Source organism: Papilio xuthus, unplaced genomic scaffold, assembly GCF_000836235.2.
Source record: "Papilio xuthus unplaced genomic scaffold, Pxut_1.1 DF826938.1, whole genome shotgun sequence".
Taxonomy (NCBI): domain Eukaryota; kingdom Metazoa; phylum Arthropoda; class Insecta; order Lepidoptera; family Papilionidae; genus Papilio; species Papilio xuthus.
The window spans coordinates 2580145-2598719 of NW_013531711.1; the positions used below are offsets into that span (position 1 = coordinate 2580145).

The window sequence follows — 18575 nt, forward strand, 5'->3', positions numbered from 1 at the left end:
TTAAAAATTACAGCGCAGTTTTATTCAGTTTACGTGTATGATCGGATGGGTTTGTGAATTCATTGCAGTGATGACAAAATGTTTACAGTCATAAGACGTCGAATCAGTTTCGTAGCATTGCTGTATTTCATTCCGTGTGTTGTGTCTTCACACGAATATGAAACTTGGGAAAAATCATTATACGTGGCACAAGAACCGTTTGAGGGTTCCGGGAAATTATTCATAATAAATAAATTCGATACAGTCGGAGATGGTTCACATTTTGAAAGGAAAAAACGCGAAGCGCCAACGACCCCGGCACCGGCTCTCGAGAAAAATATAAGTACATGGGTAATGCACCATTTCCTTATTAACTGCCGAGAATCATTCTCCCCTTTGTTATTTCGTCTTGTCGCCTCAATCGTGACTACGATTTGTTTCATTCTAAACTATAAATGTCTTTTGACGTTTCGTAGGTAAATTGTTCCCTTTCTTCTATTTTTGATTCATAATGATTAAGCAGTATATGTCTTTGTTGAATAACAAAGATAAACTTTGTTTCTTTCTTATTATACCAGACTGGCAAGAGAATTATGTTTTTCACGCGTATATAATATTTAAGTTTTTTCTTATTCATGTATGTTAATAAGTTTGTAAATTTTTATGTGATAGTCTGAATTACTATGCCTATTTTGGACAGTAGTGTCATTTGATTCATCTTCTTGCCCCAAGTGTCACAGAGTCAAAGGGTTCACTTCATCTGTATAAAACAATAATAAAAGTCTAAATTAGTGAATAAAAAGTTTAAATCACTCTCAACATATTATTTTTACATTATTAAATTGATTTATAACTTGAGCATATTTTTTGTAACAGACAACCCATCTAAATGACAGTCACCAGCAGTTGATGGTACACTGGGTAGGCGAAGGGTCTAAGGTCATTATTTGCTTAGCAAGAGACTCTAGTCCAAGGAGTAATGGAACATTGTCACCATCAGCTCTCTTCATCTCTTACAATTATGGCCAGACAATTGTTAATAAGACCGAGAGCTTCAGATTGGATGATACACCAAATAGTGGATATGCACAGCTTGACAGGTTCTACAACCATCCAAAACATCCAGAGTTTGTAAGTTAATAGTTTAAATTATTTATAGAATAAAGATGTTTTTTTTATAGATTCTTAACTTAATAATAGAATTATACTTATCAATACTAAGTTAAGTAGTTCAATGACCTCTGAACAGCTGACTAAAGCCAATTAAATCTGAGTGCTCTATTTTTAGTAGCCTTGGTACTTGATATGTATTCTTTAGTGTTGTGCTGAAGTTATACAGATATTCAATTCAAAAATTAAGTTATCACTTTTTTAATGTGTGTTTTTATGTAAGAGAAAATGTAACACAAAGCTTTGATATTTTTGTTACAAACTAGCTGTCACCTGCGACTCCATCCGTGTGGATTAAAAAAAAACTTAATTAATTCCCGGCAATTATTTGAATTTTTCTCACCTTTTAAACCTTCCCTAGACTTTATTATATGTTACTAGTTTTTATTAATAATTTTACAATATAATGATTTAATTTCCTTTGTTCCAGTGTGTTTTTGTTGATTCAATCAATAAGAGATTATACTATACAGATGATAATGGTCAAAATATACACAGATCGGAGCTAACATTTCATCCCAGCGAGTTGTTATTCGATGAAGATAATCCCAAAAGATTTGTTGTTTTGGATAAAGTTGGCCGTAATCGTATGGTTAGTATCATTATAATGTTGGTGTTTTGTACATTATATACAAAAAACTTTCCATTCACAATAGCTTAATGTATACTTTCATTTATTTTCAATATTACAACAACAATACAACTTGTGATCATCCAACTATGACTCATTTGCTGTGGGTTTCCAAGACTGAAATCTTTTGTTTAAAGTTTATTGTTTACTTTTTTTTTGTCATAGATATGACAAGAATGATTATAAGTTTTATACAGTTTTTGGTCTTAGAAACCAACGGCTAGAGTGATCCTTGCACATTTCCCCCAACTTACACATACAGGCAAATCAATTTCAGATGCTCTTAATATTGCCCTTCGTCAGTATTTTACTAATTTGATATAATATGTTCAATATTAATTATTTATTATATATTTTAGCTATACATGACTTTCAATGGTGGCAAGACATTCACTCTCATCCAGAGCTATGTGAAAACATTCTACTGGTCTTCTGGACCTGGTTTTCCAAAGATGTTCTACTTAGAGCGCTGGGAACCAAATCGCAGCAGTACTGTACTCAGTGTCAGTGACCCTGAGGATATGATCAATGCTAAAGTCTTATTTGCCGATGCCAAGGAGTTCCAGATCAAAGGAGATTATATGTTTGCTATGCGGCAAAAAGATGTAAGTATTTTTTTGTTTTTGTTATCTTTATTTTTATAACACACTAGCTGTCGCCCGCGACTCTGTCCGCGCAAAATTAAAAAGTCAATTAGTAGCCTATGTTGTGTTCTTTCAGATATGTTCTACATCTATGCCAAATTTCAGCGAGATCCATAAAGCCGTTCTGAAGATACCTTCAAACAAACTTCGATTTATCTATCTATCCATACATTTAAACATTTGCATTTATTTTTTATACTAAGATATTATGCATATTCAAAAAAGTATAAAAATTTAATTCAATGTTAAATGTACATTGACTGTTCCGACCGAAAAATTAATTAATTTCTTATAACGGGTTGTTTACGCAGACGAAAGTAAACTTAGTTATCTTATATCAATAGTCCATTAAATAACAACGTTGAAATAATTCAAAAGGACGTCGAACAATGATCCGTATGTAGCAAGCACTTAAAAGGAGCATGCATGTCAAGAGTGGGGCAATCTCGCTCCGCATTATTCACTTGACAAAGCACTTCCTCGCTGCAAGTGGATTTAGTACGGCTGTACAACTATCCAAGAGTGTACTCATATGTATTTTATTACTAGCTGTCGCCCGTGACTCCGTCCGCTCGGAATTAAAAAAAACTTAGTATACGGGGTCTTCCAGATTATGTTCTACATCTAAGTTCAGCGAGATCCATACAACCTTTCACGAGATATCTTCAAATAAACATCCATCGATCGATCCATCCAAATATTCGTATATATAATATTTTAGTAAGATACAATACAGATGTTTTATTGGTAGGTTAGGTTGACTATTTTTTATAATTCCTTGGAATTATTTTATGGGTTAACCTTTTTTATGACTAAAACCAGTTCATTGTTGGCTTGAGGTGTTCCTTGTGAAACATTGGATTGTAACGCAAAGATCAATGATAGCATAAGCTATGAATATTTATTGTTAGATTAGAATTGTACTAAAACGATTTTTCGTAATTTAAAAAAAAGGTTGAAATTAGATTAAGGATAAAGGTTAGTCATGTGCGGTATATGTAAATGGCTTTATGTTCCTTGTACGCCACATAAATTTTTTATATACAAAATAATAAATAAACCAACATGTTTGTAGTTCTATTTGCTATGAAGCCGTACATAGGTGAACAAACACGCGCGTAATCTTATTTCGTTATCAAATCGTCTGACGTTCGTACACTTTGGAAAGGGAGATTTTTTTATTTTATTATTATCTACTATACTTGTCCGATAACGTCCATGTGACTCAGGATACTTTCTTTGTTATTGTTTTGATGTTATATACGAAAGTGGTAGCGTTATCATTTTGTTGAGTATAAATTTCGTATATGTTATCCATGCTACAGGATGATTAATAATGTACTAAAATTAAATAAAAGCAAATATACCGGTTTGTAAATTAATTTATCAGATTGTGAGTACGGCTCCCTCTTATTTTACCGTGGCGATGGTACGGGTGGGGCTAACAGGGTTATGTGAGACTGTAACTCGCAAACCTTTCTGTCCAGCGCCCTAGGCTTATTGTCCAACCTGGCCCTAAGTTAGGGCTCTAAACTAACGCTGTAATTCTATACAAAAATAATTATAAAAAGTAAGCATTCAAAATTTAATTTTGATGTAAGCTTACGTTTAATATTAACGTTATAAATTAAGACTTCGTGATAGCGATTGATTAATTATGTTTTATCGCGAAGTAACAAATTATCACACGTCATTAAAGGTAAAAACATTTGGCCTTAATTATATTAGAGGTTATTGTAGGCTATCCATACAAAAACAATATTGCGCGATCATTTTATAAACTTATTATAGTAAAAAATATGATCTGATTATTTGTAATTTATTATTGTAAACCACTCCGAATTAAACTTGTGTTAGGGCGTAGTTTACGACACTAGCCGAGAGGGGAACCGAGGACCACGTGATCAGAGGTCCATAACCTAAACTATTAGGTTTTTGGCGCTTCTATTAATGTCATTAAAACTTAATAATATAAATGTATTACTCGACATCGACAACTCAAATCACGGTAGGCAAACAATGATTAATACATTCTATATGAATTTATCTTTTGTTATTTTACTTCTTACTAATATTATAAATGCGAATGTTTGAATGGACGGATAGATGTTGAAGGTATCTCTAAAATGACTGTATGGACCTCGCTCAAATTTGCCATAGCTGTAGAACATATTGACTGCCAATTAAGGTTTTTTCAATAACTCGTGGACGGAATCGCGGGCGATAGCAAGTCTTTTAAAACACATTTTAGTGTCGCTCAATGCGTGTGATACACCGGATTTGATCTCGAGTCATTGCGTGTCCTATATATGCAGTGAGGGACCGATGCATTTAGTTTGTGTGGGGGACATCTTTGCTGTTGACTATCTAGACCACACCAGATTGACTAGACCACATATACGAGTCTGATTATAAAAAAAAACAGTATTCGTTTACCCCTACTCTGCAAGAAATTTTCGTAGCGCTCTTTGTTCCCTCTTGTCGGTACCACAAAAGTTTTGTTTTGTCTTGCTTCCGTTTCGCTTTGGCGGGTGTGTGTGTTTGAGAACTTAATTAAGTTCGGCGAAAAGCAAATATAACGACCCACATCTGACACTCAGTGTTATGACAAACATTGTTTATGGTAATGTAAATAGTAACTCTAGTTACGGGTACAGTTGCTGCTTAATTGTAGTTTGATAAGTTTATACCTATGTACACTTCCTGCCTTCACATAGTTATGGTTTTAAGTAAAAGTAAATGTATGGAAATGTATGGTGAAAGTTTTTAGGGTTCCGTACCTCATAGTAAAAAAACTAAACCCCTATAGGATCACTTTGTTGTCCGTCCGTCCGTCTGTCAAGACCCTTTTTAATTATTCTATTAGATTAGAAAGAATATTACGATAGTAAAAAAGAGCGATACAATCAATAAAATATCTCTAACACCCTTTATTTGATATTGTGAAATTTAAGAAGTTGCACTTTTACTTTTGTTACTAATTACTGGCCAAACAGAAACTCATTCAAAACTCATTAAGAACTGACATTGGCTTAACACAATTGACCTTTAGACGGTAAGTTGAATCGCTAAGTAGATTTTTGGTAAACAAAATAAACAAGAAGCGTAGAATTTAGACAATTTAAAATGTAATATTTATAAATATCTGAGTAAAAGATAATGTAATACAGTAGAATTCTACGACCGTGATACTTAAATTGAAACATATTATCATCTCTGTTTTGTTAACAAGAATGAAAGGGATAACAATATGTAATAATACAAGTTGGAGTCCAGTGGAACTCTACGATTATAATGGCTAATATTTGTGGTTAAAGTGTGATTCACAGCTGGTTAATGTACGTAGGTATAAAGAATTCAGTGTAAATTGGTTAAAATACCAGCAGATGAGTACAAGACAGGCGTCACTCTCAATGCTAATTTCGCTAACAGGACTGCTGATACAATTACTGACAGAGTCGTTTGAAGCTCAAGTTCTGTGTTGTGACGTTATAGTCTATGTTTTAAATTACATAATTATTATTTACTACCTGTTGCTTATGTGACCTTCCAGACTATGTTTTAGATCTATGCCAAATTTATCGAGATTCGATCAGCCGTTCTGCTGATACCTTCAACCATCCATCCATCTAAACATTCGCATTTATAATATTAGTACGATTTCAATCGAATTTTTCCTTAACCTTAATATTTATTTTTTCCGTATTATTTAGTATGTACCACCGTCTGGTCACAAAGTGTTTGAGCATTATAGGTATCTAAAAAAAACACATAATTATTTTTAGTCAAGTACAAACACGAATGTAAACAAGGTCATAGAATTTCCAATCGCTAATTATAAATACGGTCGCAACTTTTTACGTCATAAATGTATGAATTTATATATTTTATAAGAGATAGTTATTAAAAATATTAAAATTATTTTAATTACAATGTAAATTTGTGACGCGTTGGGGTGGCGACGCCACTGCGGCATGACGTACCGTAGCTTTTAGTATAGGTATACGTTTTTTTTAAATAGTAAACATTCGAATATGACGTACTAAAACGTAAGCTATTTGAAAGGTTTGCTATTAAATTATTTAAACTTTCGTGAGACATTATACTAAACTGATATAAAAACGGCTAAACACTCACCGGACGAATATACGTGAGTGTTTAGCCGTTTTTATTTCAGTTTACTATTTTAAAGTTCATTTTTTATTAGTTTTGTAAGTTTCTTCTTTTCTACAAGACGTTAAAGAACCTTCACATACTTCCCGTCTTTTATCGAACGTTAAAAACAAAGGTCGTTTTTAATTCTTAGCCTACTATATCGTAACAACTGTAGCTTTGTTGTGATCAGTTGTAGTAATAATATTTCTTTTATTTAAATACTGCTAAGTTAAAAAAAAGTTTTTTTTGGTCTCGTTGGGAAAAGACGATGGTGATAAACTGTATGTCTGTAATTTAACTCTAGATTTAAACTGAAGTGACCCTTGTATTAAAATATATTGTAGTCTCTCTTTTGTCGAAGAGAATAAAAGGGATAGTAATATGTATAATACATACAAGTGTAGCAATGGAATTCTAGGGTAAAAAAGATATGTTTTGTACCTTACCAAAGACCTAATTTAGTTAATGGTTGTTTGGCCAAATAAAATTATTTCCGTGAGGCGTATCAATAACGATTCTTTATATTCTAAGATCACGCGATATTTTTTCTCGTTAATTACGTGTTATCTTTTATTTTTTACAAACAACTATCGTACTTGACGCAGGAAATAATGTCTGACTGTTGTATAATTATCGATATTTCTTTCTGTATTATAATAATGACGTGGAGAAAGTGTAACACAGTTATGAATAAGGGTATTATGTAAAAAAGAAAGTGATATTGTCGTTGGTTTAAGTTTTTTTTTTTTGAGTAAATGGATAAACACAATGTAACAAAATAGGTTGTCACGCGAGCCTTTGTAAAGGAATGTGGTTTTCCTTATAAATTATTAGTAGGTGCCTTCGTCAGCGCGTGTTAAAAAATATGGGGATGTCACCTGGGAATAGTATAACTTTCCAACATTGAAATAATTTTTCAATTCGGTTTAGTAGATTCGGAGCATATTCAACACAAACAATGAAATCTTTTCTTTTTATAATATTAGTATAAATATATTAAATGTATAAAATTGAAAATGTTATTGTACCCAACAGTTGAAATAAAGGAAATACATTCATTAATCATTGGTATGCGTCATTGTTTCTTTGATGAATACTTTAAAAATAAATACTTTATCTTTTTTATATTGAATGCATGGTTACTAGTTACAAGGATAATTGAAATTTATGCATAAATTATTATTATAAATCGGAAGAGTTTGTTTGTTTGTTTGTTTAAACGCGCTAATCTCAGGAACTACTGGTCGGATTTGGAGGGGCCGCGGACGAGAGCGAAAGCGTGCCCGTGGTCCCGTCCAGATGCGTTGGAGGAACAGAGGGGTTTAGTGGGTATGCCTCCGCTATGGAGGAGAATCCCACATAACTACCGCGTCCCCCCCGGGGCGCGGAGTATGCATAAAGCATTCCCCTCTGAAAAAAAAAGGTCGGATTTGGAGAATTCTTTTTTTGATGTATAGTCCATTATAGAGGAAGGCTTTATGCTATATAACATTACGCGAGCAATAGTTTTTTTTTAAATTCCGCGCGGACGAAGTCGCGGGCGTCAGTTAGTTTATGTATAAATGATTTTATGTTGCAATTTGACCATGACTTGAATCTTTTTGCATATAAACAGCTATAACCTCGTTTTCAAATTTTAAATTTTGATAAGCAATCTAGAATATTATTATGTTCTTTAAAGCACAAAGGATAGAATGCCAAAAACATTGCGTAACATTTTCGAAAGTTGTTACACATTTTTACCCATAGAAGTGCTTCTGCGACACTCTCATATTTTTATCTTTAGGAATAATGGACAGAGTAATATGAACGCATTTCGTGCTAGCAACTTTAAAGGCGCATTCTCATTGGTTGTTAAATCGTTACACAACAAGCGGGGAATTCCCGAATATGCTCTTTTCAATTTTATGCTCCCCTGTTATAAATTAAATGATATGTATAGAACAATGACTGTTTCTATCCAGGAAGACCTTATCCGTTGTTTTTCTATCCATTGATCAATGTAGATTCAATTTATGTACTCTTGAGTGACTTCAACCTTATCTTAAGATCATATTTGTATGAAACAAGAATAAAATACTGTTATAGGAATCGTTAAATTAAAATTAACACCTTGTTAAATCAATGCTAACCGTCTAAGTGTGAACATACTGGTCACATGACTATCTAAGGTGTAACTATAGAGCTTTTGTTCTAATTTGTGGAAGCAAAGGACATATACGATTTCTGATAACGAACTACTTATAAGTCATTGTAATTGTATAGTGACAATCTTATTTCTTACTAATATTATAAATGCGAAAGTTTATATGGATGGATGTTAAAAGGTATCTCTAGAACTGCTGCTCTCGCTAAAAGGCATAGATCTATCACGATCTTGAAGAACTACTGCTACTACTACTAATTAGTTTTTTTTAAATTTCGCTCGGAAGGAGTCGCGAGCAACAGCTAGTCTTTTATAGATTTTGTACAGACTAGTGTTTCGTTTACAAAAGGCAAAATGTTGCGTTGTTTGTCAAATTCGTCTGACTCTGTATGATGACGACTGACGACTGACCACGACGATGACTGACGTCGTATTATCAAACAGGATTCTTATAAGTTGTATTCTTGATTAGAGAATGTTGAGTATTTTATAATTACTAACACTCCCATAATATTAAACGCATTAAAGCTTTACACCGCATTTTTCCTTTTACTATAAATTATTAATTAATATATTCTTAGGTATTGGTTACACGTGTAATGTGAATCTTTAGACATAAGTGTAAGTAACCTTTGCATCAGCAGGTTTCTTTAACGATTATATATGTATTTATTATGTATTTGAAACGGTTATTACATAAATCAGTATCGGAGTAGGAAAAAAAAACTTTTCGTCTGTATTCTTTTCTTGATGTGGAATAATAATTTTTACTGTCCTGTATTTTTATTAAAGCATCGCTGTTTTGATTTTTGTCGAATTCAAGGGCAGACGTGAGCGGTATTAATTTTATACAACGCATTTTGTATTATTCTTACCATTTTTTTTAACAATGGCTGACCATAGAACTCGAGTGCCACGATACTTTAACGTGATACATGCAAATATTGCAATTTTTCATGTGAATATAAGGGATGATAATATGTGTTAGTCATCATCATCAGCTCACTATACGTCCCCATCGATGAGCTTGGAGCCTACCCTAAGTTAGGGGTGCCTAAGCCATAATCAGCTACGTTGGCTTAGGGCGGGTTGGTTGACTTCGCACATATCTTTGAATTTCTTCTCAGATATGCGCAGGTTGCATCACGATGTTTGCCTCCACCGTAAGAACGTCAGATAAATGTCCATATGTAAATCGAAAATCCAAAAATACATTGGTACATGGTGGAATTCGAACCCAGGACCTGTAGATTAATATTCAAATGCATAAACTCCTGCGCCACCGCCGCGACGATCTGTTAGTACAAGTTCCAAATTCATTGATTGTTTTTTGTTTCAGAATAACACGTTCGACCTCTACATTTCTCATCAACGAGGCCCATTCTACAAGGCAGAGTTCCAAACGGAATTAGACAGGAGGAAGTTCCATATAGCGGATGTGACGGACAAACGTATCTTCATCTCTGTTATGCACACTGAAAACTTAACTAATTTGTACGTGTCAGAGATAAGCAACAATTTCACACAGTACAACTTCGTGCTGAGCTTGGAGCAAGTTCTGTGCTACTTCCCTCAGGGCAACTGGAAGGATAGTTGGTTGGAGTAAGTTAAATTTTTATTCTCATTTGCAGTAACGTAGTAACATTGACTGATGGCTTCAACAAATGCGAACATCGGAGGATCGGATAATCTTGTCCTAATCCCAGTAGCATTGAATAAATATTTGATTCTTGCAAGTCATTTCATAATATCGCTAAAACTTAACATCGTAAATTGATTTGGTTAAATACTATTTTTAATGTGTCTTTAATTAATATTCGTTATTCATATCAACTGTTTCGAGGTTCATGCAATCATTCAAACTTAATAACAAGTTTTATGAATCGAATTTAGACGGACAGTGTGTTATGTTTCGAGGAATAATCTCGCATGGAAGCGATTGGCATTACTGAGAAATGTTTATTGGCCAGTTCATTGAATTATGATCAAAAAAGTTTCATCTAATTAAGATATCCAATAATAACTTCGCTTGCGGGGAAATATTATTTCCAGTAGTTTTGAAAAACAAGGCTAAGGTTTTTAACATATTTTTTTTTCTTTTAGAGACGTAACGGACGATGCTTTCACGGATCTGTACAGGGTAGAAGGTCTGAAAGGCATCTATATAGCTTCCAAGGTCAACTCAAAGTCGCTGATCGCCGACATAGAGCCCGAACATCTTGTCTCCCTCATCACATTTGATCACGGAGTCACCTGGTCACCGATTAAACCACCGGCGGAAGACGAAAATGGTATTTTTTAATCCTAATCTAATCTAATTAAATCACACCTAAATACTTGTGAAGTACTGCCTCGTCCAAAATCTTACTGATATTATAAATATGAATGTTTGGATGGATGGACGGATGGATGTTTGTTAGAATTAGAACGTATTTCTAGAACAGGTCCATTGATCTTTTTTTCCATAGAAGCCTACTAATTACGATTGTTTTAAATCCTCGCGAATATAGTCACAGGCGATAGCTAGTATTCTATATTTATGTTAAACGTTACGTTACGTTATTAAACGATCGTTGTTTAAAAAAATACAGTCAACAGTGATTATGTTTCAAGGAAATATTAAATTCTATCATGTTTATCAATAATTGTGAATACGCCCCTATTATGTATGAGAGGAGGAATTTTCACTCCAGATAATTGACATTTTTATTGCGTGCTATCATAATTGCTTTGAGTCAAAGAGATATTATATATTCCAGACTATACTAACAGACATACAGACAAACAGACCCTTTAACAATGATAATCGGATGTCAATTTAAATATCTTGAATTAATCTTACTAATATTATAAATGTGAAAGTTTAGATGGATGGATGTTTGGTAGAAGGTATGTCCAGAAAGATTCAAAGGATTTTGATGAAATTTGGCATAGATATAGAACATAGTTTAGAAGAACACATGCTACTTTTTAAGTTTTTTAATTCCTGACCAAGTCGCGGACAACCGCTAGTATACCTACCTAAAAACCGATTATTTCTATTACCTTCGAGAGATGTATATTATAAGTGGTTTTAAGAAATCATGGTAATAAAAAAAATTCAATATTTTTCTAGGAAAGCCACTCAGCTGTATTGACTCGAATGACAGCGAGAAATCTTGTAGTCTACACCTGTGTCAGAAATTTAGCCAGCTGTATCCAGTCACGAGGTTAGTTAACTCTATTTTTATATCTTTTTTTTATTCATTTAGGAATAAATATAAAAATTATAATAATTTAGGAATGATAGTTAAGATAATAGGCAATAATTAAGAAAAGATAAATTCTAGTATCCACATTGTAACGTCATAGTTATCAAATCTAACAAGATAGGGTCAGTAAAACAATTTTTTATTAAATTTATTTTTAATTATATTGTCTTCAGTTAGAAATAATATTATAAAAACGTCAAAGTAAAGTTTGTTTCCCTTTCTGGTATAAATTTGTTGCAATCTTCATTACAAAAAGGTCTTAAATCTTTTTCTATTAAATAAAATATTAAAAAAGAATAATTAACTGAAATATATTATATTATTAGAAGGAGTCCCTATAGGTAAGGTTCCGAAGATACTGGCAGCTTTCCCCCTTTGTATAGCTATACTAACTCTTTGTCCGAGGTAACTGCCAGCTCTTCAGTCCCCTGTGATGTCGATTAACTTTAATAATAATATTATTACTTCTAATTAGAATCTGCACTTATAGCGATTGAGGTCTTGTTTGAAACGTATTATAATTTCTTTGCATTTTTTGCCAACTTAGAATTATGTTAGTCAATAATTGTCGACTTAGCAATGCGTGTCATTGCCTTATCGTTACTGTTCTATTTGTTTCCTTCACAGCGACATTCTAAATTGCTTTGTAAACTATAAAATTAATAACACCGATTAGACGAGCGATAAATCTTTAGCAAATTGATTTAATATTGTTATTTTGTATGTATATTAATAAGTTATTAATTTACTTTAATTTAATTACAAAATTTTATCGACAAAGGCATATTGAGTTAATTTTTAGGGTTCCGTACCACATAGGAAAAAAAAACGGAAACCTTATAGGATCCCTTTTTGTCCGTCCGTTCGTCTATCAAGACCCTTTTTCTCAAAAACGCGTGAATATCAAGCTGGATTTTTTTTATAATGCTATTGCTATGCTATTAAAAGTGCGTTTGTTTTTAACTCTTATATCTTATATGAGCCGTAACTGATATGTTTTTTAACCGAAGGTCAGAAAACAAAATTCATTGCATTGATATCTTGTCTCTTGCTATTTTTATATAGATAACACTAATGAGAAATGAATACAGCTTTGTTTTCTTAACAATAATTACTTTAAGAGCTTATGTAATAAACAAATACCCAATAAATAGAGCCTCAGTGGCTCAGCGGTTAAGTATTTGACTTGCTATCTGCAGGTCCTAGGTTCGAAACCTGCAATGTACCAATTTAATGTTCGATTTTCATATGTACATTTATTCGACGTATTTACGTCTAAAGAAAACATCTTGATGCAACTTGCACATATCGGCGAAAAAATTCAAAGTTATGCGTGAAGTCAACCCGCACTGGGCCAGCATGGTTACCTATGGCCTTCTCACCCCTAACTTAGGATAGGCTCTGAGCCCCTAATTGGGGAACTATAGTGAGCTGATGATGATACCCGATACGTGTATAAATATACCCGATAAAGAAGGTTTCTTAAACAAAATTGTATAAAATAATTAAAAAATTAAAAAGCGTCAATAGTCTAAGTTAAGGGTACGGATTTGTGACCACGAGGTCGGTGGTTCGAATCCCGCCTTTCGACTATTGTCGTAAACCATATCCTAGCACAAGCCTAGAGCTTAGTTGGAATGGTTAAAGAAATATTAGTAAATTTACAAAAAAAAATCTTCTAATATTTTCAATAAAAAAATAAATAAAAAAATTAGTAAATAAATACATCGGTCATCAAACCTATTATGCATAGTGTATATACTCTGTGGTAATAATGAGATTATCATTCACAAAGCAATGTTATCATCTTGAACTTGTCTCGAGGTCGTGAATATGTTCACTTTCCGTTAACAGGAACGTTGATGTGTTAGTATACGTTGTTCATTCTATTATAGACATAAATATAGTATATAATGGTATATACATGAGTTATGTACATTCAAATTACATTCGTCTTCCACTTAAGATCAAATATCGCATAGCAAACTGTTACTTTAGCTATGAAAATATTTTCTAACTAATTGCATAAGCGTTAAGTAATATTTTACCACAATGGGTAGGAAATTAATGTCTTCGACTGTACCAGTGTACAAACAAAATCGATGATAATAGATCTTCATTTATTTGTTTCACAGTTTTGACCACGCTTTTGATATCTATGCATTTACCTTATTTACAGCCCGCCTGGAAATGTGATAAGCAATGCTATGAGGTAAAAACTTTAGCGGTGAATGAATTGAATAACAAAGTAACCATTTTGTATTGCACGTTGTTTGATTTGAGTTGCATTTTTTTAGTTAATATATTGTAAATAAATCATTGTAAGGATGGGAGTATTTATGTATTTTTTTGATGAGAAATATCACGCTAATGTTATTTTAGTTTTACACCTCCATGTTTTCTTTTTTACTATGTAAAGTAGTAAGTAGTTATTAGTCCTTTTTTGTACTGTATTTAGGCTACTGTGTAGAGCGTCGGTGGCTCAGAGGTCAAGCACCTAACTACAAGTTAGGTGCTTGACCTCTGATCTGCAGGTCCTGGGTTCGAATCCCGCCATGTACCAATGTGTTTTTAAGATTTCCGATTTACATATGTACATTTATCCGACGTTCTTACGGTGAAGGAAAACATCTTGATGCAATCTGCACATATCTGAGACGAAATTCAAAGATATGTGTGAAGTCAACCAAACCGCACTTGGCCAGCGTGGTTGACTATGGCCTAATCACCCTTACTTAGGGTAGGCTTCGGTCTCCTCGGTTGGGTCGTATAGTGAGCTGATGATGATAGTATAATAGTCTAGATAGATATGATTTGAAAGCTGACCCCACCACCTTGTGGGATGCAAGCTAGGGAGAGAGAGAGAGATATATATATTATTTGTTTCCAGGTCCGCAAGTATAATGAGTTCGAAATCTGCTCCTGGAATCATAATGGCGACTGGAGTAGTGGGTCGTTCCTTGAAAGGGATTCCTGGTGTTTACTTGAGCCGTGATGCTGGCCTCACCTGGAAGAGAATCCTCAAAGACTTTTACTTCTTTAATTATGGAGACCACGGCGGTGTGCTGGTAGCTGTGAAGTACTTCAAAATGTTGAGTGAAACCAGAGAGATACTCTATTCCACGAATGAGGGCATAGAATGGAATTCTTACCAGTAAGTTTGTATTTTTTTAACAAATGGCTCGATTGTTATATTTAAATATTAAGATTCTTTGTATAAATACTTACGATGCGAGTTTATATCATAGTTCATTTTTTTTTGTAGATTTAACGCCAACGATCTTCGTATCTACGGCCTCATGACCGAACCAGGAGAAAATACAACTGTTTTTACAATGTTCGGTTCGGCAAACGAACAACATCAGTGGATAATTATAACCATAGATCTTCAGAAAGCTTTCCCACGTAATTGTACCTCGGATGACTATAAAGATTGGTCTCCTTCACCACCGGATACTACAGCAACTTGTGTGTTGGGCACCAGGGATGTATTCCAACGTAGACTCGCTCACACTAATTGTTACAACGGCATCGACTACGATGGACCTATCAGGAAAGAAGTGTGCGAGTGCGGTAGAAGAGATTTTGAATGCGACTTCGGTTTCGTTCTTTCTCGTAACGTATGCGTACACAATAAGAGTTCGAAATACGATCCGTATTCGATTCCACCGTCTTGTCGACCGGGCGACTACTATGAACGTACGAAAGGCTATAGAAAGATCGACGGCGATGTTTGCACAACTTCTGGATACTTGCCGTACAATCCAGATGTGATTCCCTGTCCTCTCGACGAGCCCACTGAATTCCTATTAGTTGCGCTGAGAGATAAAATCGCCCGCATTGATTTATCGGATAATACTACCATTTTCCCCATCAAAGATCAACAGAACATCGTTGCTATTGAATTTGACATGAAAAATAATTGCATTTACTGGGCAGATATCGAAGTAGATAAAATCAGTCGACAGTGCTTCGAGACTGGATTCGTTCAAGAGGTAGTCGTGGACACCGATCTCGCCAGTATCGAAGGCATGGCTCTCGACTGGATATCTAACGTTTTATTCTTTGTCGACGGTATGAGAAAGAAAATTGAAGCCGTACGAACAGATCTGTCCAGTGAAGGAAGAATGAGGGTTACCATTTTAGGCCCCGATGTATTGTCTAAACCTCGGGGTATAGTGGTGCATCCTAAAGCTGGCTATCTATTCTGGACGGATTGGGATAGAAACAACCCTTCAGTCTCTCGATCCAATCTCGATGGATCGCATATCGTGAGACTGTTCGAGAAGCCAATCGTGCAATGGCCGAACGGCATAACAATAGATCAAATGTCAGAGAGAATATACTGGGTTGACGCTATGGAAGATTACATAGCGAGTGCCGATTTGAATGGACAGTATTTCAAGAAAATTTTAGTGAACGACGAAAAAGTATCGCATCCATTCGCGGTCGCGGTATTAAAGGATAAGATGTACTGGGATGATTGGAAAGCCAAATCTATATTTATAGCCGACAAGGACAACGGTCAAAACGTGATCACGATTAACGGTTCGTTCTCCGGTCTGATGGGTCTGAAGGTGTTCGCGCACTTCATCCAGCACGGCAGCAACGCGTGCTCATACAAGAACACGAGCTGCGACGCGCTGTGTCTGGGCGGACCCGGCAACTCCTTCAGCTGTCTCTGTCCCGACGGCTTCGTCAAGTCTCACGGCAAATGTTTGTGTCCCAACCTCGTCGAGCCTTACGCTAATCTGACATGCCCCAAGAAGCCTGGAGCTACCTGCGCTTCGGTAAGTAACTAATTTATATCACTTTATTGTGTTAAATATTCAATAAATTTTAAAAATATATTCGCTCTGTCGCTAGCGATTTCGTCCGCGCGAATTAAAAAAAAACATAATTTATAGCCGATGTGTTCTTCCAGACTATGTTTTACATTATTGCCAAATTTCAGCGAGATCCATACAGAGGATCTGTAGATACCTTCTAACAAACATCCATCATCTAAACATTCTCATTCATAATATTAGTAAGATTAACCCTCTTGGTCATTATCAATGTGTGTTGTTATTTCTTTGGCAGGATCAATTTTCGTGCAAGAACGACATGTGTATAGCTCAGTCGTGGCGCTGCGACGGTAACGACGATTGCGGCGACGGGTCTGACGAGGCGGGGTGTGTGTGCGCTCCGCCGCGCGTCGCCTGCGACAACGGTAGCTGCTACCTGCCGCAGTGGCGATGCGACGGCGACATCGATTGCTCCGACATGACAGACGAGAAAGGTCACTATGAACTTTGCCACGTCGCACTATCATACTAACTTTATTATAAGGAAAGAATGGGGAAGCCATTTTGTGGGGGAGGGGATTGTGGGATTGAGGGGATTTGTGTTATGAAAGGACATGATTTTTGTACTTTACCTTTTAAGTTGTAAAAAAATATAGGTACCGGTAATTTATCTACTGTATTGTGCAGATTGCGGCAAACATAACTGCAGTGAGAACGAGTTCCAGTGCGGTAACGGCAACTGCGTGGACAAACGCTGGGTCTGCGACGGTGACAATGACTGCAAGGATGACTCCGATGAACGCAACTGCACGGTCACTATAAAAAATTATCTCATTGAATATATTGAGGGACTTTTAGAGTTAAACAGTTTTAGTTTTTTAACGAAATATTTACATGCCTAGGTTTTTAAAACATTTATCAAATCTAAATAGTTCTTTTTAGATAAAAATAAGGTTTATTTTTATCAAAATAAAGAGTTATTAAGTATTAGCTGACGGCCGATACTGATCTGTCAGATGTCGATATTTAAATGGAATTTTGAAGATTAAACGCGGCGTTATTATTAAAGGCGCTGTTACATATTTAATGGTAATTTCATAAATGTGTAATATTTGCAGAGTCAAGTAAAGCGACCGAACACACAAGTGAACTGCTCAGTGCACAGCTTCGCGTGCAACGACAGCAGCGGCATGTGCATACCCAACTCCTGGGTCTGCGACAACGAGACTGACTGCCCCGGAGGAGAGGACGAGCGCGACGAACGCTGCAGGAACTCCACCTGCGCACCCTACATGTTCCGCTGCCCCAGCGGCAAGTGCATCTACAAGTCCTGGGTAAGTTGCATCATCATCGTCATCACATGTAACGTCTTCTCAAATCGTGGTGTATAATAAACAAGATGATTGCCAGGACGAAGTTGTAAAGTAAAATAATTTCAATCAGGTATGCGATGGTGAAAACGACTGTAGCGACGTGGAATCTTCAGATGAGAAGAATTGTACGCATATCGGCCATTCTAAACTGCTGCCTCGGCCTACCACAGAGAGTCCATTCAGCTTTCCAGCGAATAGCTCATGTTTAGACTGGATGATCCAGTGCGACAATGGCAACTGCTTGCCGTACTGGTGGCGGTGCGATGGTATCAACGACTGTGGGGATAATTCTGATGAGGTCGCCTGCGGAGTGCACTTTGTTGAGCCCAAGACGATAAACCGAGCTGATAGTGTGAGACAGAAGTGTGGAAAGACCAGATTTACATGTTCTCCTGGTAAGTTGTTTTTATTTAGAAACTGGATGTAGCCCGCGACTCCG

General features: G+C 35.3%; 1 protein-coding gene across 2 annotated transcripts in view; it reads left to right on the plus strand.

Annotated features, from left to right (window-relative positions):
* LOC106121663 (sortilin-related receptor-like) overlaps positions 1 to 18575 on the plus strand; it is a 26366-nt gene continuing 7791 nt past the window's right edge. Inside the window, exons 1-14 of one of the 2 annotated variants that reach the window (XM_013317394.1) lie at positions 1 to 330; positions 856 to 1110; positions 1580 to 1741; positions 2140 to 2385; positions 10065 to 10327; positions 10829 to 11016; positions 11841 to 11934; positions 14156 to 14188; positions 14867 to 15130; positions 15242 to 16766; positions 17059 to 17257; positions 17451 to 17575; positions 17882 to 18097; positions 18207 to 18531. In XM_013317394.1, coding sequence (XP_013172848.1) covers positions 79 to 330; positions 856 to 1110; positions 1580 to 1741; positions 2140 to 2385; positions 10065 to 10327; positions 10829 to 11016; positions 11841 to 11934; positions 14156 to 14188; positions 14867 to 15130; positions 15242 to 16766; positions 17059 to 17257; positions 17451 to 17575; positions 17882 to 18097; positions 18207 to 18531 — 4147 coding nt within the window. In that variant the 5' untranslated portion in view covers positions 1 to 78. The remainder of the gene's footprint in view (positions 331 to 855; positions 1111 to 1579; positions 1742 to 2139; positions 2386 to 10064; positions 10328 to 10828; positions 11017 to 11840; positions 11935 to 14155; positions 14189 to 14866; positions 15131 to 15241; positions 16767 to 17058; positions 17258 to 17450; positions 17576 to 17881; positions 18098 to 18206; positions 18532 to 18575) is intronic. The other variant, XM_013317396.1, reaches the window with a different exon arrangement.